Genomic DNA, 24838 nt, shown 5'->3' with positions numbered 1-24838 from the left:
CTGGGGCGGGGGCCGGCAGTTAAGAGTTTAGACCAATCAGCCCTCGGCCTCACTTCTCTCGACCAATAGGAAGTGGGCTAGGGCGTAGGGGCGGAAAATGTGGCTACATAAGCAGGTCTCAGAGCCAATAAGTCCTAGGCCTCATTCCGGTCAGCCAACCGACGGCGTGAGCGGGTCCGGGGGCGGGAGGCCAGAGCAGCTGTCAGGCCGAAGTCCGGCTAGGTACGCGCGGCGGGGTGGCTGGAAGAAGCGCGGCGCCCGGCCGGGCCCTGGAGATGGTCCCCGGCGCCGCGGGCTGGTGGTGTCTCGTGCTCTGGCTCCCCGCGTGCGTCGCGGCCCACGGTGAGCAGCAACGGGCGGGGCTACGCTTCAGGGCGGGGCTGGCGGACCAGCTTGAGCGCGTCCTGGGCCAGGGGCCCCGGGTCACCTTGGGGACCCCGCGAGTTCGGAGCAAGGCAGGTCCAGACACTGGCACCTGGAGTGGGTGGGTAGTGGTCCCCAGGGAGATTAACTGGGGGCGGCCTGAGGCTGGGCTGTGAGTCCCCAGCTACCCACGTCAAAGGAAGGTTCCCCCTACCCCCACTAGCGCCGACTTAGGTGGCTGAGGGGGGCGAAGAACAAGGAACACCTAGGGGTACTACAAGCTGGAATTATGTGAGCACTCACATACATAAATGGGACCACACATGCCTATACGTAGGCTTGACACGCACTCAGCACATACGTACACACCAAACCTGTTTGCACCTACACGAGAACATAAACATACTCCCATATACATACGTGAGCACATGTGTATATCTACACTTAATTTACCAGATCAGAGAATACAAAGGCTAGACAAAGATGTGTAGGGAAGAGGGGAATTTTAGTGCTAACCCAGGAAGGCCTCCTGGGAGTGTTATTTCTATTTGACGGGAAGCCTCCACTCCCAGGACAAAAGGCTGTATGTGTAGCCCAGTAGCAAACCAGTGGACCTCTACCTGGTGGCTGATTAGGACGTAGAAAAGGACAGCTAAATCCACAGTCGATCCCAGCCCTGATACACAGTAGTGACTTGTGGCAGAAGCTTCCACCCTTTCACATTAGTCAATCTCTCTGGGCTAAGGAAACCAGCGACTTCAGTTCAGGTAAAACATTACACTTTGGTACTAAAGAGATCCACATCCCAGAAAAATCTAGTTGTTCTGGCAATTCCCTGCTGGAAATAGTTGTTCATTCACTCAACAACCTTTTAGAGCACCAATTATAGTCTAGCCACTATGTTAGATAATGTGGATACAGTATTGAATGAAATTACAAACTTAAGTCCTTGTTCTAGTGCAGGAGATAGACAACAAACAAAAATAATTCCAAATTATGTTAAAAGTGTCATTGGAGACAAAGTACATTTTTGAAGGGGCATAAAGGGAGGGCAGTCACAAGGCAGGTTTCTCTGAGAAAGTAATCTGATGGATGAATAGGAGTGAGCCCTATAAAGAGACAGAGGTGTGGTATGGTGAGGGAACTCGCGAGAAGACCTGGAGATGTGAAGAAACTGGAGGCCAGTATAGTTAGAACATAGGAAGGGAAGAGACGAGGTTGGGGTAGCCAATGGCCAGATCAAGCAGGGCCTTGCAGACTAGAGTTTAGGTTTTAAGTGCAAAAGAAAGTCCTTGAAGGGTATTGAAGCTCTGGCAGTGGTGACATGATCATATCTGCTTTAAGACATTTTAAGGAAATTCCTGGCAGTTTTAAGGGGAATGGACCTTAGGGAGCAAGAATGGAGGCTAAGATAGACCAGTTAAAAAGCTGCATCAGCTAGGACAAGAAATGGTAGTGACTGGACGAGGGGTAAATGGCAGTGGAACCAGATTTTTTTTTTTTTTTTTACAACAGCTACCACATCTACCACCTTGAAACTCTCAAGTCTGTCTCAGAGCAAAGATGAATTAACCCTCAGAGAGGTAACACTGGAACTCTGTCTCCCTGGCTCACCTGTGTAAGCAGCAACAGCTGTAAATCTCTGGGGTCACTAACTCTGTCTGCATCAGTTCTATCCTCCCCAGGGCAGAGACCATCTATCCTACCTACTTCAAGGACACAGTTGGCGGAAGCTGGGTCTCTGGGCCCAGACCACAGCCAGCCTAGTTGAAGGCATACGGTCCATGATCTGAACCTGAACCAGCTTTTCCCCTGGAGGCTTCTCACCTGTACCTTTTACCTTTCAGGCTTACGCATCCATGATTATTTGTACTTTCAAGTGCTGAGTCCTGGGGACATTCGATACATCTTTACAGCCACGCCTGCCAAGGACTTTGGTGGTATCTTTGTAAGTTCAGGGAGGCCCCCTCATCTCTGATGCTGTCTCCACATTCCCCCTACTAAGTTGAGGTGACCTTCATCAATTCAATCAATACCTGAGTGCTGGGACAGAGAAGGGGACAGAATCCAGCTCTGTCTTTCAGGGGCTACAGAGCCAGGAAGGAAGGGCTTCTGGCTGTTCCTCGGTATAATACAGACCTGGGCATCACAGAGGGAAAAACTGTCTTCTTAGGGACATGAAGTAGTTAAAAAAAAAAGCCAATGGCTCTGCTAGCTCCACTACTGAACTATTAATGTGTGACTCTGGGTCCATAGCAACTTCCCTGTGTCTGTGACAGGGAGGGTGGAAAACATAAATAAATAAAATAAGGATTTGATAAAAAAAAAAAAAAAAGACAAAAAGGGAGGGTGGGATAGGACAACCAGACAACTGTGAGAATTGAGTCAAAGTGCTCAAGCATCCAGCACACAGAAATCACACATTTCCTTCAAATTTTTGAGGAGCTGACATGATGGAATGATCAGCTCGGTCCTAACCCCTCCCCACACTTTCACCTGTTTAAATCTTTCAGCACACAAGGTATGAGCAGATTCACCTTGTCCCTGCGGAACCTTCAGAGGCCTGCGGGGAACTCAGCAACGGTTTCTTCATCCAGGACCAGATCGCGCTGGTGGAGAGGGGGTAAGGCGCAGACAGGCACAGGCGCCAGGGGAGGGTCTGAGATCAGTGTTGGTGGTGATACTTTGAAATAACTGTTTTTAAATAATTCATCTTTTTAAGAGTCTTTAAGAAATGTCTTAAAATTATCCAAGCCTTTGGCCATTTACTTGTGAGCCTCTGTTAAAAACACAGTCCTCCACGGTCAGTCCCTCTTTCACCCTCCCGGGTTGGTGGTCTGGGGCGGGGATAGCTAGGACCCTGCCTTTTCTTTGGTCTCATCATCACCTCTTCCAGGGGCTGCTCCTTCCTCTCCAAGACCCGGGTGGTGCAGGAGCACGGCGGGCGGGCAGTGATTATCTCTGACAACGCGGTTGACAATGACAGCTTCTACGTGGAGATGATCCAGGACAGTACCCAGCGCACAGCTGACATCCCCGCCCTCTTCCTGCTCGGCCGAGATGGGTGAGGGGTCCTTGTCTCTGGCTGTATTAGCATCAAGCTGGGTACCACAACTCGGGGAGGTCAAGGGCAATTACTAGTCCCTACCCATAAGCCTCATCTTGGGGTGCCCTGGTTGGAGGGCCAAAAAAGTCCTCAGGCTCTGGAACTCCCAGAGTAATGGGGACAGTGGGGCATGATGGGGTGCCAAGAAAGTGACCATCACCACCTCTCTTCATGCCCTCCCAGCTACATGATCCGCCGCTCCCTGGAACAGCATGGGCTGCCTTGGGCCATCATTTCCATCCCAGTCAATGTCACCAGCATCCCCACCTTTGAGCTGCTGCAACCGCCCTGGACCTTCTGGTAGAAGAGTTGGTCCCACATTGCAGCCATAAGCAACTCTGGGCTGGGAAGGGAAAATCCAGGAATTCTGCTGTTCAGAATTTGGGGATAGCATTTGGGAACTGGTGGAGCTAGGTAGAGGAAAAGGGCTTGGGCCTTGGCTCAGCTAAAGGAAGCCACACCACTGGCCTTTCCTCCCCTGGGCTCCTAAGGTATCTCATGCTATGGGAAGAGGCAAGAGCCAGGCCCCGGGGCTGGTGGGCTAGGGTCTGAAACTAAAGGGACCAACAGCAGGTGGTTTGAGAGCCATCTGAGACCTGTCACACCCCACCTGGCTCCAGCCTCCCCACCCAGTCTTTCACGGCAATTGCTGGAATGGTATAAGGAGCTGGTGTTTGAGGACTTAATAAACCCTCAGTGACTTTTTAGCAATAAAGCCTCTCATCAGGGTTGCAACTGTGTCCTAGAGTAAAGCTCACTGGGGTGGGGGCACTTGGTCCCAGGCTCTTGTTCTGAAGGGAGGAAACTGAGGCCGAGAGAGGGTACAAGGCTTGCCCAGAGTCCTTCAGGACCAGTGCTCAGACTGCTAATCCTGGATCCCAACAGCCTCCTGCTCAAGAACTGAGGAAGTGGTGGTTCAGCCCCCGAGGAAAAGCCTCCTCATTCTGAAGCCTGGTCCTGGGGATCCACACTGGACCTCAGAGGAGCCCTGCTCTTAGACCTGAGAAATATTTGCACAGCAGATACAGACGAGACGAGGGATGAATCCAAACTAGGGAGCTGGAGCTCCCGTCTCCTGCCGTCACCTGCTCTATTCTGTGCATGCTGGCACCATCCATGTGACTGTTGCCTGCTTGAGGCAGCTTATCAAGCCATCCTCCACAAAGCATTCCTGTAAAGGCCTGTCACCATTCATGTTTTATTGAGAACACTGGGCAGGTGGGGAGGAGGGGGTGCTGGCTGCTCTGAAGGATTAAGAACCCAACAGGCTAGTCAGACAGATTCCACCTGCTCACGATCCAGGAAAGGGCCCGTGGGGCGGCACCTGGCCTCCCTGGGATCCCTCAGCAGGGGCATGCGGCAGGCCCCTCAGGGAAGGTGGGCAGAAAAGAATTGCGGGTGACAGGTTACAATTTCCACAGCTTCCAACCCAAGAGCAAGGGGTAGTGCTAATCTGGGGAGGAGGAGGACAGTCAGGGCTAATCTTGAGTATCCAGCCCAGCTCTTCTAGGTTTCTGGAAGACTTGTGTTCCTCTGTGGAGATCCTAAAGATGGAGATTACGACCAGGAGAGCCCCTCACTGATGAAAGTTCTAGAAGACTCTAGAACATCCCCAATTAGGGAGCAGAGGCCTTTCACCCCCCAGGTCTCAGCCATGCTGCTGGAGTCCTAAATGGAGGTGGGTAAGAGGAGGGGTGGTGATCCCCCCATACCCCTCGCAAGGGAGGCAGAGACCTCTTCCATACCCTGTGAGGCTAGCCACTGTACCAGGGCCTAGAGGCAAGGCACAAGTACAGAGATTCTGGGGGAGGGGTTAATCTCTACTTCCCTGATGTCTAACAGTGGGGTGGGGAGGGGGGAATCCCCATGGTTCACTGTTCCCCACAGAGAGCCTAAGAGAAGGTGCAGTGGGCCCCACTCCGGGCTTCCCAGCTATGCCAGTGGTCAGGCTACAACAGTGGGAGGCAGGGAAGACGGTAAGGGCATCTTGGCCCCTCTCTTCTTCAATGGAGCCAGGCTGTTCTCGGGTTGCCACTGTTACTGTCCCCCTCCCCCCATATTGAGTTGAGAGGGCTGAAGCCTCAAGCAGATGAATAAGTGGGGCCATGGGGAAGAAACACTGTTGGGCCCTGACCTTGGTTCCAGCCACTTACATCCGAACCTCAGGGGGAAGCCAGTTCTGAGAGGCTCAGTGACAGCGCAGAGCCGGAGCCACTCAGCAGCAGCGTCCAGGGCGTGAGGTCCGGCAGTGGGGAGAGGGCCTAGGGTCCAGCCTGTCTTACCCTCTGGCAGAAAGAGTGCTGAAATGGGGGGGAAGCAGGCAACAGGAGTGGGGTGTTCCTTCCAAGTCTCTGCTCTGGGGCAAGGCCCCCTCTTCTGCAGGGTCTGGGGTAGGAGCGCTTCCGAGCAGGGTGACATCACACATCAGTCATCTCATCCCCCAGCTCAGCATCTTCCGGCTCGCCTTCCTCCTCCTCTTCCTCCTCCTCCTCCTCCTCCTCAGAGGTCATGTTGGGCTCATCGGCCTCTGCCAGACATTTAGGGCAGGAACAGACGAACAGATAGTTCTCCCTGCAGAGGGCAAGGGGGGATGACGGTGAGGGCATAGTCAGGCAGCCACCGGAATGGAGGACCCAGGGCCCCGCTGCCCACCGCAGCCCCCTGGCACCTGAGGATCTTGTGGCGGCTGTGGCGGCTCCGCTCCCGCTGACAGCAGTCTAAGTAGCTGATGCAGATCTCCTAAGGGGCACGAGAGGCGGGCTGATGGTCTTCCTAACGGGTGGGATTCGGGCCTCCCCAGCCTCTGCCCTGTGTCCAACCATCGCCTCGTCCTCAGGAGCCTGAGCTGCCCTTCAGCAAAAGGGCAGGCCGCCCCAATCCACCCCCTTGTGCTCAGAGCAGGGAGGGCACTATGAGGCTTTAACAGTCTGAACTGGGGGCTATGGCTGGGCCTCAGGCCATGGCCAAGGTCTGTCTGTGGCTGGGGCAGAGGTTATCTTGCTGTGAAGCTACTTGCCCTGAAAGAAGTTTCAAGCAGACTCTGTGTACTGCTCTAAGAGCCAGGACCCCAAATCACACTAGCAACCCACAGTCCGAGCCACAAAGGGCCATTTCCTGTTTCCTTAGAAGCTGCAGATTCCTTGATCAAAAAGTAGCTGGAGACAAGAACTCAGGCACACAGTGCTCTCTTAAACACTGCTGAGGCTTTCTGGAGTTATTTTTTGAAGTGAGGTGGGGTCAGAGCACACTCACAGGCAAGCCTAAGGTCCTGCAGCGTGTGGGGATTCAAACCAACAGCCTCAACCTGGGGCTGGAGCCACTGCTGCTCCTGATTCCTGGGGAGAACTTGCCAGGCCTCCTGCCCACCCACCCCCACAGCTACTTGCCCCCTCACCTCTCCTGGCTTAATATCCTCCAGGGCGGTGACATGCAAAAGGAAGTTGTTTTCTGGGAACGAGGTCTCTGCATTGGGGACACAGCTGTGGTTGCCTGGGTCATGAGAGGCAGATAATGAGGATTGTTGACTAAGAAAAATAACAGCCTTAACTGTGCAGGCCCTGTCTTTCCTTGTTCTCTGATCCCTGCTAGGGCTGTGCAGGTACTGGGGCCCCGGTGTCCTGTCTCCGTGTCCAGCGCTCCTGAAGACCACAGGCCCAGATGCACTCCCACATCACTGCCCTGCGCCACCTGCCATGCCTGGCCCTGCTCGTCTCCTCACTGGTCCCCCTGATCCTCAGCTGTTCCCAGTGTCTCACCAAGGGAGGGACAGGGCCATGAAAGGGATGCCCGTGCCTGAAACTTAACCCAGGCCTATCTGTTACTGGTAACAGCTGGGAGCCTAGTTTGGAAAAGGTAGTGTCCCCAGAGCCTGGGAGGAAAGGTTTGCGGTGAGGAGAGCAGGGGGTGGGAGGCCAGGATCTGGAAGACAACAGCCCGAATTGGCTCTGTCCCTCCATCAGGTGCTGATGAGACTGCCTTCCAGCCTGAGCTCCTCCTGGGTTCTTAGGACACCCAGGGTTCCCTCTGGAAGAATCAGAGCTCTGTGCCCTGCCTGAGCACCGGGCCTAGCGCATTGGAAAGCAGGAGCAGTCCAATAAATGAATGAAAAAGTGATATGGAAGACAAAGGGGAAACCCTCAAGCTCAGCCCTAATCCCACTCCCAGACTCAACTCTACCAGCCCAGAAGGGATCAAGAGAGGTGAACTGCAGCGTGAGGCTGCGCCTTCTCAATGCCGGGACTCACAGCAGCTCTGCAGCATAAAGAGGCCAGATCCTTCACAGTTAAGAAACTCGCCGGTTGCTGTAAGACAGTAGTGTGCAGATGGTATTACATCCATTTCATAGGTAAGACAGGGAAACTAGGCTTCTAAGGACAGGCATGGCTCCACTGTCTTGCCACCCAGTCACTGCCATTTACTTGACAATGCTTCTCTGGAGCACAAGCTTGCTTTTCTATACGTGATACCAACTTACGATCCGGCCCTCCCCACCCCCGCGTGAGGCCTCTGCATGGACCGCAGGGCCATTTCTCAGGTATGCCCTGCAGACAGGCATGAAGCTTCACACAGGGATTACCTTCCCCAACTGTGAACCCAGAGCTCCCTGGGGGAAGACTGTGTCCATCGACCGACTGATGGGGGCTTCCAAAGTCGGGTGAGGCCAAGGCTCCATCTCACCAACCTGCCTCGATGTCCTTGTACAGCTGGTCAATGAAGGCATCCAGCTGCTCACGGTCCTGAGGCTTCAGCTCCAGAGCATCACAGGCATGGACCCACTGGCTCAGGGAGCTGGGGGTCCCAGGCAGCCGTGGTTGGAGAGGAGAAAGACCCAGGTCACAGGGCTCTCCACCTCCAAGCAAGTTAAGTCCATTTCCTTCTCCCAAGACGGGGTGGGGGTGGGGGTCGGGGTGGGTAGGTGTGTCCTATCCCAACAGACTAAGTGTTCCCAAGAAAGACTCGGTCTGTCTGACCCTCACCCCTGAGTTTAGTCCAGCATTCTGGCCAGAGTCACACCCTGCCCCGCCCTAGTCTTGAAAGGAGCTCGGCTCCTTTTCTCAATCTCCCACCCCAGCCCTGAGGGACAAGTCCAAGAGCTCTGGAACATTCTCTCCTAACCTGGTCCCAATTCCTTGGCCATTGGTCCCAACAAGAGCAAAGAGAGACCGGAATCCATCTGGAGTGAACCACTGTGGGGAGAAAGAAGAAGGGCACTCAGTGGGCAGCCACCTGCTCTTCTTCCTGATACAACTCTCTGTTGAGGAGGTTTGCTGCAAGTCAGTCCCATCCCAACTCTGCAAGACCAGGTCTGCTCTCACTTAGCTGTCCCAGGCGGAGACGCTGCCCTGGTTGCTCCCGGAGAGCTGGAGTGACTGGGAGGCCACTGCTCCTGCCTTCCCGCACTCACCTGGCTGAGTGCTTCTTCATAAAGCGCCTCTGTGAAGAGTCTCCGCAGTAGCTCCAGCTGACCCTGGTTTAGGGAAGGCAGGGAGAGACTTGCAGCCCTGGGGTTTCCCCTTAGCACCCAGGCAGGGCCCAGAAGACCATGTAAGGGAAGGAAAAGGGTGAGCTCTAAAGACTGGGCTTTCCCTGGGGGCAAAGGGAAGCCATGGAGTCCTGATCTCCAAAGAGCCTTGGCAGTCTGCTGGCCTCTTCCAACCCAAGGATAGCAAACCCCAAATTCCTATTTTCTAGCACTTATACCAGCACCACCCTCCAGAGCAGCTTGACGCTCCCCTCCTTTCCCCGATTCAGTGCAGGAAGGCCTGCCCCACACCTGCCGCCACCTTCAGGCAGCTCCTGCACAGAAGTCTGCTCTCCTCGGGGAGAATGTGTAACTCTTTGATCTGGAGCGAGTGCTCAGTACATGGGCAACAGAAGTCTGTTTCACCCCGCTTCCTAACCTGCAGACTGCCCCCAACCCTCCATTTTTCATTACACTTGATTTGCCCATTGCTATCTGATCATGGGGTCCTGCCTCCCATATCAGGGCATCCAGCCCCTCCATCCTTGGTCATCATCCCCCTTTCCAATTTTAAGTCCACATTAGGCTATGAAATTAAACAGCAGACAAATACAAGTCTCTGAATAGAGTTTTGGACCCAGGTGCGAACTTCTTCCTGTGACTGGGAAGGGAGCAAGTGTGAAGCTTCCTCCAGGTAGCCATAGACAGCCCAGGCTATTGGCAGGGGTGGGAGGGTCATGGGGGGAGACCAACCTTGAATTTGTCCCCTAGGAGTTTATGGACAATTTCCTCCTCCTCATTAGCAGTTTTATTACAGAACTGGGAGAAGAGCCTGATCCAACGATCTTTATCCTTAGCCTGTAGTGAACAAATATACTTCAAAGTCAGGTTCATAATGCCCATGCATACAGGTGCACAGATGGACTCATGGACACACTCTTCTTTACTGTCACTCCCGCCCTTGTGGGAAGAGTAGGCTGTCATTCCAAAGCCCCGGCCCTCAGAGAAACACCATCACACATTAGCTTCTAGGTAGACTTTTCCTCCCAACCCTGCCCACACCCAACCATCTCCCCACCTGCTGCCAAGCTAGCCAATTCATGACACTTGGGAAAAGAGAATGAGGCTGAGGAGCAACAATATTAAAAAAGGGGTCAGAGTAGCTTCTCTTGCTTTGCCTAAAGAGATAAAATCCTGAAAAGGTGATGCTTATAAATCTAATGCATGAACTGCTGCTGCACAGGAAGTCATCTCATAGATCAAAGACCACAGGCAAGATAAGCCTCCCTCCCCCCGCCAGATTTATGGTTAGCTACTCCTAAGGTTTATACAACAAGCAGCTCTTCTTTGAGAGGCCCAGAAGGAACTCTGTATCCAAGCCAGAGTCTTAAAGTGAGAAGGAAACTGAGACCAAAGGTTGAATGAGGCCAGAGTTGGCTTCCTTCTGAAGATCAGGTGGGCTCACCTGTTTCACTGTGGCCACCATCCGGGCCATCAACATGATGCTTGCAGTCTCAGGGGGGTAGTGAACACTCCTAGGGAGAAAGAAAAAGGTTTGGCCTAGAAATTCCCTTCCCAGTAGCTGAATTCAGGGAAGCCTGGTCTGACTGCTACAGAGAATCCTTCCTACCAATCCCATTCATAACTGAAGAGGGAAAGCTATTGGCAAGGACATAGGCAGGACTTTATATCTCTATGGGCTTAATGGGGCTCTTTCTGGGAGTGTGTAAAATGCTGAGGATGGTGGGACTGGCAGCTCAGATTTAAGGCAGAGGTGAAATGACCTCTGTTTAGCCCTAAGAATGGAGGAAAAATCCAGAGAGTGGTAACTTAAGAAAGATGGCTACATCTGCTGAGTGTGGGGAAGACAGGCAAGGAGGGAAGGATAAAGGAGAGAAGAGAGGAAATGCCACCTACCTCCAGGCCTCCTGCAGCTTATTGAGAGGATGCGCGGGGTCATCCTGGGAGGGGCCTGGGCACAGGATCTGATGGTATTGCTCAGCTGCGGCCAGTCGACATTCTGCACTGCAGTACGTCACCTGGCGGGGGAGGTGGAGGTCAGCACCCGAGGATCCGGCCTGGGGTGAGGCACAGGCACCTGCGTGGCCTCACCACCTCTAACTTCACTCCTCCCACAAACGGCCCCCGAGCAGCAGTCAGCGGTGTTACGGTATCATGAGACGAGGAGGCACTCAGTGCTCCGCGGGCATGTGAGGGGGCCCCTGCCCCAGGCTTTAAAACCTGGGAAGAAGAGACTGCTTCTCAGGGACAGGGAGGGGCCCTGCCAGGCTCCGAGGAAGAGGGCAAGCTCCCAACAAGCCTGCTTTCTGGACAGTGGGACTGGAACAGGGTGGACGAAACTGGAATAGTGACCCAGCCTTTTCAATGTCTTTCCCGCCACTGGGGCTCTGAAGGGCCTGTCTCCCCAGAGGGGACTTCAGCTCCGCCCAGGGCTGCTTACCCGGCAGTGGGGGCAGTTCTGGTGCAGGTCTTTGCGCACAGTGCACAGCTCGGGGTGCGGCAGAACCTGGCCTGGCTTCCCAGTCAGTCTCTGCGCGTTTTCCTCTGCCTTCTCCAGTGCCCGAAGACAGTGGTCACAGGCTGGGGGAGAGAGCCAGACATGACATGTGTCTCAGAGCAGGGGCTGCATTTGTCCTTTCACAGCAACAGCCACAGGGCTAGGACAGCACCTGGCTCACAGCAGATGTTTTAAGGGGTGAGTAAATGAATGACTATGTTAAAGAATGGAATGAATGAATCAATTTCACATGCATTCAAATATAGATACCTTCTTCCCTCTCTGGAGTCCCCACCCCTCCTAGCAGACTCTCTCTGCTTCTCCATGGGACTTAGTCTATGGGGCTCTCCACCCCTCCCCCCAGACTGGGCTTTCCCCACATTCTGGAGCTGACTGACCCTCCTTTCACAGATTTTTCTCTAGCCCAAGGAAAGGGTGAAAAAAGCAAGTGGCTGGCAAAGCTAAGAGCATCCTGTTTGTTTCTGACCCCTAATGCAGCCTTTTTTGAACAGGGGGCATGTGGTCTCTTCTTGGTAGGGGGCTCCACTTTGGCACAGAGCCCTTCATGATGACGCTGAGTTCGACCTGAGTGACAGGCCTCCTCCAGGGTACCCTTTGGAAGAGCTTCTTTGCTACAGGATCACAGACCCAGACAGCCTGAGATTAGACAGAGGCATGGTTCTCAGGCACAGTTCTCCAAGAGAAGATGCGCTTTCCCTCCCGACACTGGGAGTCCCAGAGACTGTCAGGGATACACGTGTTCTCCTCCAGGCCCCAAGGCTGCTGGGCGCAGCAGCCCTCAGAGTGGGCGAGATGAGCTCACCTCGGTAGCGATAAAGTGCATTCCAGAGAAACTGCGCAGCTACCAAGGGCCGTTCTACGAATATGGTCTCCCCCTTCCGGATCAGCTGTGTGGCAAACAGCCCCTTTCCCTAAAAGGGCAGAGAAGGAATAGGATGGCCATAAGAAGAGACAGAGGACAGAGCTTCAAGGGCTCCTCACCTCCACGTGCTTCCCTCTCGGCAGAGGCCTCTGCCTCAGGAGGGTCAGTCATGGAGCGCTGTCAGCCCCCTTCATAATCACCTCCTCCGGAAATGCAGTTCTGCCCTACATTCAGTAGCACTTCTTCCAGCCTGTCCAGGGCAGAGGGCCTGGGATGGGAAGACAGCCACCATGTCAACCATGTTGGACTACACAGAGGAGCATTTTTAGCATGGCCAGAGGTTCATAGCAGGCTGGAGCTTCCAGTACTAGGAAGTGGTACAGGACTGCCTTCTGAGTCACCCACATGCCCCTCCAGGATCCTGGTCATGATGCTGCTCCTCAGGGTTGCAGAGAAATCCTACACTGTGGGAGGGGGAGGCCTAGTTTGCAGGAGAATGTGTCCTACTTCCCTGGTCAGCTCGGTACTCACAGTACCTAGCACAGTACCTGGTGCCCAACAAGTTCTCAGGCGGTATACTGAAAGGAATGACTAATCCTAGCACCAGTCCTAAGCCTAGCTTGCTGTGAAACGTTGAGCCAACTGCCTTTTTCCATCTGTTTACCATGTGAAAAGCGAGTATTAATAGCTACCAGGTAGTTTCCAGGATGTAATGATATAGCACAGGTGAAGGAACCCCATGCACGCCATACTACTCAAAATGAGGTGATGGATTGGCAGCATGGGGATCGCCTGGGAGATGGCAGAAACACACAATCTCAGGCCCCACCCCAGACCTGCCACATCAGAATCTGCACTTTAACAAGATGCCCAGGTGATTCACATGCACATTAATGAGAAGTCCTGGTCTAAGGCACTGCAGACACCACGTATGGGATGAAAGATGAGAAAACAACTGTTGAATTGTCATCTCTCAAATGTGCTTCCCCGGTGGCTCAGACAGTGAAGTGTCTGCTTACAATGTGGGAGACCCGGGTTTGATCCTTGGGTTGGGAAGATCCTCTGGAGAAGGAAATGGCAACCCACTCCAGCACTCTTGCCTGGAAAATCCCATGGACGGAGGAGCATGGCAGGCCACAGTCCATGGAGTCGCAAAGAGTTGGACACGACTGAGTGACCTGACTTCACTTCAAATGTGCAAAAGGACTCAGGAGACAGTTTTAGAACCCAGGGGCCCAGCTGGGCATTTTTGCCCACTCCACACTTAGAGGACTGGTGCCCCTGCCAACTGCCCCAGTAGTGCCAGTGAACTGTCACAAAAAGGGAGAGAAAGAAAATAACTGGCCAGCAGTGACATGTCCTGTCACGTGGCCTCCTGGGTAGCTCCCCGTTTCCTTCGAACACTGGCGCTTTGGCTAGGCAGGAGCACCTCCCCGAATGAGAGCAGCAGGATGTGTAGACCTGGACAGGCCCATGAGCCACAAATCTCAACCCTGGGAATAACTCTGGGAGCTCTACCTGGGACAGCTGGAACAAAACCGTTGACAAAGCCATGGATGCAGCCTGGGTGTCTTTCTAGCAGCCCACCTCCATGCTGAGTAACCCCCGGGAACCCAACCTCGCAAAATGAAAACCTGGCCTTCCTCTGTGGGACGCAAAGATATTATGAACAGGGACCCACATTACTTCTGACAGTCATCAATCTTGATATTGGATAAGCACTGATCTCTTTCTCCCTCTTTCTGGAGGACCAAATGGAGGAAATATTTAGTAATCAATGCAAAGGGAAGAATCAGAGCTGTTCCTCTATGAAACTACTCATCCCCAAAACATATGAAGTGTTTCAAGAAAAAAAATAGCTCTAATTCATGTTACCAATAAGTCTGGAGAGAAATGAACCTGAACCTGAATGTAAAGGGTACAAACTATGCAAAGTTATTTGCAATTTGAAAAGTAAGCTTTTTTTTTTTTTTAAAGATTGTACAATAAAAATTTAAGACTCTAGTAAATAAATTCTTTATTAGTTTCTAGAAAAATATCAATTGCCAAAAGTGAATTCAACAGGAAGGAAGCCAAGACAGACTAACAAGCAACACCAGCACCTTCCTCATGTGCACCAGGACAGCATCTTGGCTGACATTTACCATATTTGATTAGTTTTCTGTTCTGACTGGTCATAACCCTGGCATAGCAATTGACAAAAGTTTGAAAATCATTCTTGCCAATATCCATAGAGGCAAAGTGGTCAAAAACCAACCCCACACGAGGCCCCCAGTCTATGTGGTTTCATAAATCAGCTCTCTCGAACCAAGTAAGTAACTCTTATGCTATAATGGGAAGTTTCTCTATTTTACAAAACAAAAAGCCAAGTATAACTCTGATGTGGTAACCTGAGGAAGATACCATAAAGGAAAAAGAAAGATCACAAACCAATCCCACTTGATGAATACAGATGCAAAAAGGATAAGCCATCTTCTCACCAAGTTTGGGTACATGATTTTTCTGCAGCAGCACATAAGCTGCGGGCATAGAGAGGGAAGCCAGCTCCTTCTTCCAGAGCTGGGGTTTGGATGGAAGGCTAGAACTGGACAACTGGGCAAGGAGAGTGGCTGAAGTGATGTAAGAACTTAAAAAAAGAAAGAAAAAAGGAGGGGTTCAGAGACGCGAGCAAAGTGAAAGTAAAGGTGAATATCTCTGCTTGCTAGGAGTGATGGAACTGAAACACCATCGAACTGTGAGCCAATGAAAGCACTGCAGGCCTTGGGGTGGAGATGGAGTTGTGGGCAGTGAGGAGCCCAAGGACACAGCGGAGCTGATTTACCACCTTAAGAGAGGAATGCTCCAGATGTCTCTGGAGTGGAAAGAGGACAATGGAAGGTTAGGTTGGGGAACTGTGTGAATATCATGCTGCTGAGAGCAGGAGCCAGATGACTAGAAGGCTGACATCCAGGGCAAGGAGCAAGGATACACACTACTACTACAAATGATAAATTATTCAACCTCATTAGTAAAGAAACACAAATGAGAACAAAGCAGTATCATTTTGCACATATCAACTAATAAAGATAACCAAGAAAGAAAATACTTGGTGCTGGTGAGAATAAAAGGATATGTGCACAGACACTGAGATTCACCATCTTTGACCTCAGGGATGGAAAACAAGATACAATGTAAGGATCCAGAAATGAACGGTTGTTGAGTGAACAGTGGTCCTCCCATGAAAGACTATTACTCAACTCTTAAAAATTAATACCTAAAAGTAGGATTACTGATATTGAAATATATACTGCTGCATCAGAAAGCAGCCTAAAAATGTAACTTTAATATGCACATGTTTGCACAAATACAAGATTATGAGTGTTTTACTTTTCCTTTCCTTACATGCACTTTCGAATTTTTTCTACACTGAACTTTAAAACACGACAGTAAAACACAAAATGTCATCCTTTTGATTTAAACCCTTCAGTGTTACCACGGGCTTCGGTTCAAATTCCTTAGCACTCCAAGACCCTTTGTGAAGTGTCCTGGCCTCTCTCCTCAACCCCCCCACCCAAATCTCACTCAGAAAGTTTCTTGATGGCCCACGCTTTTTAGTACCGCAGCTCCCTTCACGTCCCGCCCAACAGCTCCCAGGATCCAGCAGCAATATCCCCCGGCCTGGCGCTCCCCAGCCCAGCTGTAGAAAGGCCCGGTTCCATGGGAGGAGGGGGCGCGCACGAAGACTCCGTGGGCCCCAGCCCACCGCGTGATCGCCCTGAAAGCCTGCACGCGGGGACCAACACGGAGACCCCGGGCCGCGCCAGCCGGGGCCGGACAGCAGTGTCCGAGCGGCAGAGGAGCCTCTAAGCTGCAGGCATGGGGTCCCGCGGGGCTGTCTCCAAGGCCGGGCAGGGTGGGGGACCTCGGCACGGTTCGCCGCGGCCTCACCTTGGCGCTGCTCACGAAGCGGACTTCCACTGCGACCCGGGCCGGGCCCGCCACACCCACGCAGAAAGAGAACACGTCGCCCATGGAGGCCGCCATCTTGGGCGTACCTCCGCCTTCTGACCCTTGACCCAGCCTCGACCCGGGAGGCCCCGCCCCCCGGAGGCCCCGCCCCAAGCGTGCGTGTCCGTGAGGCCAAGCGGGTTTGCGCACGAGCTTTTGTGTAGGTCGAATGGTTAGTTGACTGGGTGTGGCTGGGCCTGCCTTTGTGCTTTTACATCTGTGCAGTTTTGCCTCTATTTTCGTGGCCAGTACCAGAGTGTGCGTGTGTCGTTTTGATGTGTGTATCTGTGTCTGAATTCGAGTTTGTGTCTGTTGTCTCTACCTCCCAGTGGCCTGTCTTATCTGTCGCTCTTTGGACTCAGCCTAAAGGGAAGAGCTAGCTGACCACTCTTAGCCATCCTACAAAGTCCAGCGCAAGATTTCCTATTTCCCCAGGCACTCTGGCATGGGGCAGACAGTCCTACGAAAGATCAAGCTGGAAGTGTGTCTTCCTCAGACGCTTCAGGGGCATAGGGGTCTTGTCGCCTGGAGGGTGCTGGAGGGTCTCAGGACCATGAAGCTGTATACAGAAGTGAGTCTGCATATGCAGATTCTCCTGACTATGGGAGAGGGATCTAGTCTCTTGCTCAGGACTGACCCCCGTCTCTCATTTTGTTCCCTCCTCCTCCAGTGGATCCTGTGCTACTTGACATAAGACCTATGTCTATATCTGCTGTGGTCTCATGGTGACATTTAGCAATTGGATAGAGCTGGGTATCTGCTGAATAGGCATCTGCTGACTGGTGATTTTTTAAAAACGGGAGCCAACGTTTCCTGGAAGAGGCACATGCAGCTCGGTTCCTTTAATAGAGTTGACTGGATTCAGCATTAGGAAGGATTTCCTGGAGGACAGGAACAGAAGGTTCTTGAAGCTGGACCCTGGCCTCCCCCCTCCCTCCAGCTGCAGCCTGGTATCCTCGAAACGATGGTCCACTGCCTCAGGGACAGATGGTTTTCTGAGGACTCCTGCTCCCTAACTTTCCTCCCTCCCTTAAGAACTCTGAAGAGCAGCGTAGACCTTGCCCCCTCTCACCACCAGGTGTCAGGGCACACCTCCTTCCACCAGCTCATCTTGACACCCAGAAGTCATCCTGTATTCTAAGGGGATACCCTCAACAGAGGCCAGCCAGGAAATGTGAAGTGCTAGAGAAATTAGCTTTGGAAATGTTGGTGGCAGACTTCACAAGGGGAGGCTATAACATACACTTATTGGAGAGAAACTGAGTGGTTCCCGGGAAGGAATGGAAGCCATGAGAACTGGCTGTGAAGGGTTTGGGGAAGTAATACAGCAGAGTTTATGACAAAATGCCAGTTTTGGCAAAGGCACAGTTAAATCTCTCTACTCAATATAAAGATGGCTAGAGGGTCAAGTCGAGTAGCTAGAGGGGAAAAGATGGTGTTCAGGGTAGCATGTCTGCTCCAAGGAGGCAGCTGGGCCTGAGTTCCTTCTGTAAGTGGTTAACAGTTCAGACAAAACTAAAAAACTTCAGGAAATTCTGTGAGAGTAAGTGGGCTAAATGGTCTACCTGTCCTTCTTTGCTCTCAATCCCACCATTTCCAATGGGGAAGAGTCTTCAATGCCCAGATACTGATTCAAGGAGGCCCTCTCCTCTATAGCCAGGTCAGGCAAAGATTAATCTCTGGAGAGGCCGGGGCTGAGGTGTTACTCCCACAGGTGAAGGAGACCCATAAGCCTTAGCAGTTACTGCATTCTTAGTGCTGAGCCTGGCACACTCTTAAGTGTTTTACAGACATCATCTCAGCCCTGGGAGGTCAAAGTTTTCTACATAACCCATTCTACAGGTGGGGGGAAAAAACCTCAGAAATTCAGTAACTTGGCCAAGGACCTAGCTGAAGGCCAAAGTCTGTACCTGTGACCATTTGCATTATTACAACCCCCAGGGGTCGATACAGAAAAAAGGGCTCCTGCTTTACAGTTCAGATTTTCCTGGTGCCCTTTGACCTGAGAAGCTCTTCATTAAGAAATGAAACAACGAGGTTCAATGGGTGTTTCCAGGAAGAACTAGCCCAGCCTGGACTGAGCCTTTGTTGCAGTCCTCAGCTGTCCACTCCTGACTCGGCGTCTTCTCTCTGGATGCTGGTGTCCGAGCTGCTGGAGGGCTCGTCTGAGGAGGCAGCCATGGCAGATGCAGCTGGCAGTTTCAGCCTTTGCTGCTTCTGATATTTGACCCTTCGGTTTTGGAACCAGACTCTCACCTATAATTGAGGCAGTGAGAAGAGATCAGAATGTGACTAACAGTTCCCACCGCATCCCCCATTCCCACAGTGCCCACTCCTCTCTGAAAATTTACTTTTCATTCTAAGGGAAGCATACCCTTCCCTCTAATTCCAGTACCACTCATTCACCCAAGTATTTACTGAGCTCCTGATCTGAACTCTGGAGAAGGAAATGGCAACCCACTCTAGTATTCTTGCCCGAAAAAATCCCATGAACAGAGGAGCCTGGCAGGCTACAGTCCATGGGATTGCAACGAGTCGGACACGATTGAGCACTTGTGTACTGGCTTCACTTTAAACATCCATGTCTGAGGCAGTGCTGGCCCTTCCCAGGTGATGGTGATAATGGTGAAGTACTAGCTCCGCCCTCATGGAGCTCACAGTCTAGTGGAGGGAGACTAAAAACAAACATGGAAACAAATATATAAACACAAATGAGGGTACAAATAGGAGTTTGAGCCTCCCTGAAGAACCTGCACTTAAGCTGAGGCTCAGAGGATGAGAGGCTTGCCTGCTGGGGACAGAGAAAAGCAAGCCAGGGCAGGGGAATCAACTTTGGAGTGTCTGAGGATCAGAAAGGAGGAAAGCATGGCAGACACATCTGAGAAAGGGGAAAGCAAAGGAGGAGGAAGTGGAAGAGGTCAGTGGGGACCAGATCACCCAAAACTGTGAAGGCCATGGATTAGAAGTGTTACTTTCAAGTTTTTTAGTGGGATGTGACATAGTCCTATTTACATCAAGTACACTGCACATCTGGCAGCAGGTGAAGAATGGATATAAGCAGATTTGAGGAGATAGCTGGGGAGACTATTGCAGTGATCCAGCAATAGCTGGGGCTGGATACTCCCTTCCCTGTATCATGAGAAGAACAGTCCCATTTGAAACTGGGGGCAGTGGAGAAAAATGAAGTGATTCCAGTTGTATTTCGGAGGTAGAGGTGAAAAGCCTGGCTGATGGACTGGAATTGGGAGAGAAAAAGGAATCTAAGATGACTGAGTATTTGAGCAGCTGGGAGGACAATGATGCCATGTGTGGGGAAAGGGAGAGATTGGGGGGGGGGGTGGAATCAAGAATTGAGGTTTTGACTTGTTAAGTCTGAAATGGCTACCCGCAAGACACCCAAGTGGAGGCCCCAGGAAGGTGGTTAGATGCACAAGTCAGAAAAGAGGGGTGGGCTGAAGATACAAATTAGGGAGACACTGGCTTAAAAATGGTATTTAAAACCCATGGGGATAGATTAAATCATCTAGGGAGGAAAATTTGAGGCCACAAAGAGAAGAGTTCCCTACAAAGGGAACCGAGAAGAAGGGACTAGAGAGCTGGGAGAAAAACCAAGAGAATGTGCTGTCTGGAAGCCAAGAGAACTGTGGGTTTCAAAACAGAAGGAGTGGTTGATTGTACTGAGTGGTGGGGTAAGATGAGGGAAGAAAGCATATGGTGCCTTTGGCAGCATGGAGGTCATTAGAGACCTTGATGAGAAGTTTCAGTGAAATGGCAGAATGAAAGAATTCACACTGCAGTGAATTAAGGAGTAGATGGGAGGTGAGGACATGGAGAGAACATAGCCAGTTCTTGAAAAATTTGCCTGTGCAAAGAGCAGAGATAATTCAGTAGCCAGAGGGGAACATAGAGTCAAGAGAATGTTTATTATTTTTAATATTTAGTCTCTTGAATACCAACTTAATTTCACTGTCAGTTTCTTATTTAGCATGGAAACATTATATTATAAAGTTCTAGATTAACACCAAGTGTTGTTTCCATAATATGAGTTCAAATAGGACTATTTTTCTCATCATATAGAGAAGGGAGTGTGCCAGTGGTTAGGGCCCATATGCCCTATCAGCCTGGCACAGAGAAAGAGGCCCATAAATTCCTCCCAGCCCCGACTCAGGGTTTTCTGAGAGAGTAGACCTGTCCCTGGGTGCAGCCCTAGCCCCACAGGAGTCCCTGCTCTCACCTGGTTCTCTGTGAGGTTGAGCTGGGCTGCCAGCTGGGCTCTCTTCTTCCCCACTATATTGTGCTGTTTTGCAAACACTTTCTCCAGTTCTTCCAGCTGCTCCAAGTTAAACATGGTTCGAATCCTCTTTTGGGATCTCTCAGTGTCCTGAAGGTCCTGAGCGTGGGCCCAGTCTTGGGGATCCCAGAGGCCTAGGCAGTGAACTAGCTCCAAGCCTGCAGAGCAATTAGCAGGAGGAAAGGTTAGCTGTAACCCCCTACCCTCTCATCTCTCATCAGGAGAGAGAACAAACTCACAGCTTCACTGGCCTGTCTTACCCTTGGCCAGGTAACAACACAGCAAGAAGGCAGGGTGGGAGGAGACTGCGCAGAAATAAAACAAATGAAAAAGAAGGACATGGAACTCTGCTGAATGTTATGTGGCAGCCTGGATGGGAGGGGAGTTTGGGGGAGAATGGATATACATGTTTATGTACAGCTGAATCCCTTCGCTGTTCACCTGAAACTATCACAACACTGTTAACTGGCTGTACCCCAATACAAAATTAAAAAAAAAATTTTTTTTTTAAAGACGGGACAGTGTTGTGAGATCGCTTTGGCCTCCATTATTCAAGTTAGGGGCATATTCTCTGGCCCTAAAAGGAGCTGCCAAACCTCCATCTCTCCTTTCCTTGGCTACTTCAGGAAAACCCTATGAGATGATAAGAGAAGGGACCCCCTTTTGAACAAAAAGTGAAGGTTCATCTTTTCTGTTCATTCAACTTTTTGAATGCGTGCTATGATTCAGGCATGGTTCCAGGACAAAACAGAGAATCCCTAACAGCAAAAAAAAAAAAAAAGAAGGCAAATAAGTAAAATATTGAGTATGTCAGAAAATGATTAGCGCTAGTAAGAAGAATAAAGCAGGGAGGGACAGGGTAAGTGTGTGTGTTGAGGGGGGGATAGGTGGAAGAGTTTGTATTAATATCTTTAGAAAGGATAGCCACCTCACTAAGGTGACGCTTGAATAGGGCCTCTATGTACAGCTTGTATCCTGCACACAGGTACCCAGCTGAGAGGGTAAGTGGAGTCTGGAATTCTGCCTGCTCTTTGCAAGCCTGTTCTCCCTCCCTGACAAGGTGTTGTGTTTGCATGAAGTTAGGAGGTGCCCTTTTCTAACGCACGTAAGGGTACTATTCAGCTCATAGAGCTGTGGGCCAGCGGACATGCAGATTGGTCTACCAGGGGCAGTACCTGACTCATAACTCCAGAGGAGTGAGGAAGTAAGCCACTGGGCTAGCTTGGAGGGAAGTGTTCCAGACAGAGTTCTGGCAATGCAGTGCTAAGACTCCTCAGCTCCCACTAACCTTGGGGAGGGGCTCCAGGGCTAGCAAACAAAACTGCCCCAGTGAAGGGAGTGAGGTCTGGCTGCCTAAGGCCCCTGCCACTGGGCCCAACTGGCTTACATAAGCATTAATAGCAAAATATAAGAAATCATCAATGGAGCCAGATTTAAAATATGGTATATTCTTGCAATGGACCATTCTGTGGCCTACAGAAGCTCTGTGTGGACTTATAAGGAAAAATCTCTGATACATGGTCAAGTAAAAAGAGTAAGGTGCAGAACAGTGTGTCTAGTATGGGGGCGGGAGTTAGAAGAATACATATGTGTGTGTGTGTGTGTGTATATGCATGTATTTTCACAACTACATATGTGTGTGAGCCCAGCCAGTAAAGAATCTGCCTGCAATGCAGAGACTCAGGTTCAATCCCTGGGTAGGGAAGATCCCCTGGAGGAGGGCATGACAACCCACTCCAGTATTCTTGCCTGGAGAATTCCATGGACAGAGGAGCCTGGCAGGCTACAGTCCATGGGGTCACAAAGAGTCAGACACGACTAAGTGTCTAAAACACACACACACACACACACGTGTCTAAGTGTCAAACTGTATAAAATACACTGGAAGAATAAAGAAACTGGTATCTGGCTGCCGGTGGGGTGGGGAGAACCAGGTGGCTAGGGGAAAGGAATGGTAAACTCTTCTCCATACGATAACTTTGTAGTTAACATTTTGAAGTTTGATCTGTGTAGATGTAATACCCATGCAAAAACCAGAGAGGTACTTCCCTGGTGGTCCAGTAGCTAAGACTTGGTGTTCCCAGTGCAGGGGGCCTGGGTTCAATCTCTGGTCAAGGAACTAGATTCCATGCTGAAACTAAAATATCCCACATGCCTCAACTAAGACCCAGCACAGCCAAATCAATATATATATATATATATATATTGATTACAGTAATACAGAGTAGAAAGTTACAATTCAGACCTCAGGTGTTTGGGGACATTAGAAAAAGATAGCTTTGAGTGAGGGCTATGGCTCTCATGAAAGTGAAAGTGTTAATCCCTCAGTCATGTCCAGCTCTTTGCAACCCTATGGTCTGTAACCCACCAGGCTCCTCTGTCCATGGAATTCTCCAGGCAAGAATACTGCAGTGTGTTGCCATGCCCTTCTCCAGGGAATTTTCCCAATTCAGGGATCAAACTGGCATCTCACAATCAGATTCTTTGCCATCTGAGCCACCAGAGGTGGCTCTCATTATGTGGCAAGAATTTGGATAGTGCTTGGGAGACCAGAGTTTCTCTCCCACTTGGGTGGGAGGAATGTCCAGCTGGAGGGAGGTGAGGAGACACAGGGTGGGGGGAACCCAAGAAAGACTGTCTTACCAGGATCTTGGTTTGGGTTGGTAAGGCTTGCACTAAATTTGCTCCTGCTTTCCCTCATGGGAGCCATGGGGATGCATGAACCAGATAGCCAAAAATGGCAAAACCTCATGTAGGTGGATGTTCATGCTAGAGGAGAAAATTACCCCAATGGTTAAAGTCTCATGCGGATTTAAGTGACTGGGCTCCAGGGCCCAGAGCCCCAAGGAACCATTCTAAGAGCTGAAGGAACCCGGCTCAGAGGAGTAAAGTGCGGAAGCTAAGCTCACACAGAGGTGAGCAGTGGAGGCTGTAACCCGGTCGGCTAACACCCAACAGCTCCTCGCTCTCGCTGAAGGGTACCAGTAGCAGCTGCTTCTCCGCCGAGTTGGCCGCGCTGGGGAAATGCCTGCTCCACCAAGCGCTGTGCAAAGCAGGTGGGGCCGGGAGCAAGGGCCTCCCCCACTCCCTAGTCCAGGGGGGGCCGGGCTGCCTGCAGCCCTGCGCTGATCCTGGTTGTCCGAGCCCCTCTCGGGCCTGCCCTCACCTTCCTCTCTGCACACGTACTCCCGCCCCCCCCACACACACCTTCTCCCACCTCAGCGGCGGGCCAGATGGTCTCCCACCCGGTCTGGGTCCCTCTCTCCGCCCGGTATCACCTGCAGGGGCAAGGGTCATACACTTGACATCCACTCCAACCACGGGTGGCTCTCAAACTCGGGGACTTCTCCTCTATCCTGTGCCCACCGTGGCGGCCGTCCGCTCCCTCCTACCTGTGACGCTGAGACCCTGGAGGCCGCAGAAGTGGGAGGCGAGGGGCCGCAGCGCAGAGGGCTGGGGGCACAGCTGGTGCAGCCCCGCGCTCAGGCCGGCGGGCAGCCACGTCGGTGGGCACGCGCCGGGCAGAGCCTGGGCGGGAGGCCTGGCGGGCACGTTCCAGAGGTCCCCGTGGGCGCCAGCGGAGACTGGCAGCGGGGAGGCGGTGGGCGCGCAGGGGTCAGGTCTGGCCAGGATGGCCTCAACGGAAAAGGAGGACTCGAGGCGTCCGGGCGCGCGGGGTGGGCTTGGATTTGCAGAGCCGCGCGGCAGCGCTGGGGACGCGGGCCCGGGAGAGCGGCTGGTGCGCAGGGGCTGGACCCCGGAGCCCGAAAGAGGGAGCGGCCGGCAGCCCCGCGGCCCGGGGCTGGGCATGGCGCGGCCTTTGCTCGGAAGGGCCCAAGGAGGGGAGCTGGGGCCTCTGGGCTGTGTGGGCAGCGCGGGAGGCGCGGGAGGACACCTGCTTTAAATAAGGGAGCGAGCCTTGTCGGCCAGGAACGGTCACAGCTGTCTCCCGCGGCTCTTAAATTGGACAGGGCGGAGCCGGGCTGGCCGGGCCTTCCCTTCCCATCGCCCCGGTGAGCGCCGCCTCCCGCGGGCAGGACCCCCGACGTTCCAAAGCCCCGGGCACCTTAGCGCCCTTCCTCCTTCCTCCTAAAAAATATCCCCATCCTGTGCAGTCGGGAAAAGGACCCTGAACTCCCTGTAGCTTGCTGGTGATCCCAGGCGAGCCACCCTGCAGTGCCGCGACTTTAGGTTTTGGCTCATCCGTTCACTGTCTTCGAAAGCCCTGG

The 24838-nt window shown here is 52.1% G+C and overlaps 3 protein-coding genes across 3 annotated transcripts; 1 reads left to right on the top strand and 2 right to left on the bottom strand.

Moving 5' to 3' along the window:
• The first annotated feature begins 159 nt into the window (after positions 1-159).
• On the top strand, positions 160-4204 carry PRADC1 (protease associated domain containing 1). The gene is made up of 5 exons (XM_043918378.1): positions 160-342; positions 2211-2311; positions 2877-2986; positions 3260-3427; positions 3653-4204. Exons 1-5 carry the CDS (start codon positions 276-278, stop codon positions 3771-3773), a joined length of 567 nt encoding a protein of 188 aa, XP_043774313.1. The 5' UTR covers positions 160-275; the 3' UTR covers positions 3774-4204.
• A 444-nt stretch (positions 4205-4648) lies between these two features.
• SMYD5 (SMYD family member 5) lies at positions 4649-16380 on the bottom strand. The gene is made up of 13 exons (XM_043918377.1): positions 16259-16380; positions 12272-12380; positions 11392-11531; positions 10848-10969; positions 10396-10465; positions 9684-9788; positions 8874-8936; positions 8585-8655; positions 8151-8257; positions 7714-7770; positions 6864-6958; positions 6138-6208; positions 4649-6040 (listed from the first exon to the last, which is right to left on the bottom strand). Exons 1-13 carry the CDS (start codon positions 16352-16354, stop codon positions 5887-5889), a joined length of 1260 nt encoding a protein of 419 aa, XP_043774312.1. The 5' UTR covers positions 16355-16380; the 3' UTR covers positions 4649-5886.
• A 747-nt stretch (positions 16381-17127) lies between these two features.
• NOTO (notochord homeobox) lies at positions 17128-24597 on the bottom strand. The gene is made up of 3 exons (XM_043916992.1): positions 24002-24597; positions 20553-20767; positions 17128-18574 (listed from the first exon to the last, which is right to left on the bottom strand). The coding sequence occupies exons 1-3, from the start codon at positions 24417-24419 to the stop codon at positions 18416-18418; spliced, it is 792 nt and encodes a 263-aa protein (XP_043772927.1). The 5' UTR covers positions 24420-24597; the 3' UTR covers positions 17128-18415.
• Positions 24598-24838: the final 241 nt, after the last annotated feature.

The sequence above is a fragment of the Cervus elaphus genome, chromosome 11, assembly GCF_910594005.1.
Source record: "Cervus elaphus chromosome 11, mCerEla1.1, whole genome shotgun sequence".
Classification (NCBI taxonomy): domain Eukaryota; kingdom Metazoa; phylum Chordata; class Mammalia; order Artiodactyla; family Cervidae; genus Cervus; species Cervus elaphus.
Note: the sequence above shows the minus strand (reverse complement) of the source record. Positions and strands in the feature narration are given on the sequence as shown.

Excerpts from the sequence above, each read along its gene's own strand:
- NOTO (XM_043916992.1), bottom strand. The coding sequence starts at position 24,419 with ATGCCCAGCCCCGGGCCGCGGGGCTGCCGGCCGCTCCCTCTTTCGGGC. Across the intron at positions 20,768-24,001 it reads CCAGGGTCTCAGCGTCACAG|GCTTGGAGCTAGTTCACTGC; the intron begins GTAGGAGGGAGC and ends ATTGCTCTGCAG. Across the intron at positions 18,575-20,552 it reads TCAACCTCACAGAGAACCAG|GTGAGAGTCTGGTTCCAAAA; the intron begins GTGAGAGCAGGG and ends CCTCAATTATAG.
- SMYD5 (XM_043918377.1), bottom strand. The coding sequence starts at position 16,354 with ATGGCGGCCTCCATGGGCGACGTGTTCTCTTTCTGCGTGGGTGTGGCG. Across the intron at positions 12,381-16,258 it reads GCTTCGTGAGCAGCGCCAAG|GGAAAGGGGCTGTTTGCCAC; the intron begins GTGAGGCCGCGG and ends CTGCCCTTTTAG. Across the intron at positions 6,959-7,713 it reads CTTTATGCTGCAGAGCTGCT|GCAACCACAGCTGTGTCCCC; the intron begins GTGAGTCCCGGC and ends CTCATGACCCAG.
- PRADC1 (XM_043918378.1), top strand. The coding sequence starts at position 276 with ATGGTCCCCGGCGCCGCGGGCTGGTGGTGTCTCGTGCTCTGGCTCCCC. Across the intron at positions 2,312-2,876 it reads AGGACTTTGGTGGTATCTTT|CACACAAGGTATGAGCAGAT; the intron begins GTAAGTTCAGGG and ends TAAATCTTTCAG. Across the intron at positions 3,428-3,652 it reads TTCCTGCTCGGCCGAGATGG|CTACATGATCCGCCGCTCCC; the intron begins GTGAGGGGTCCT and ends ATGCCCTCCCAG.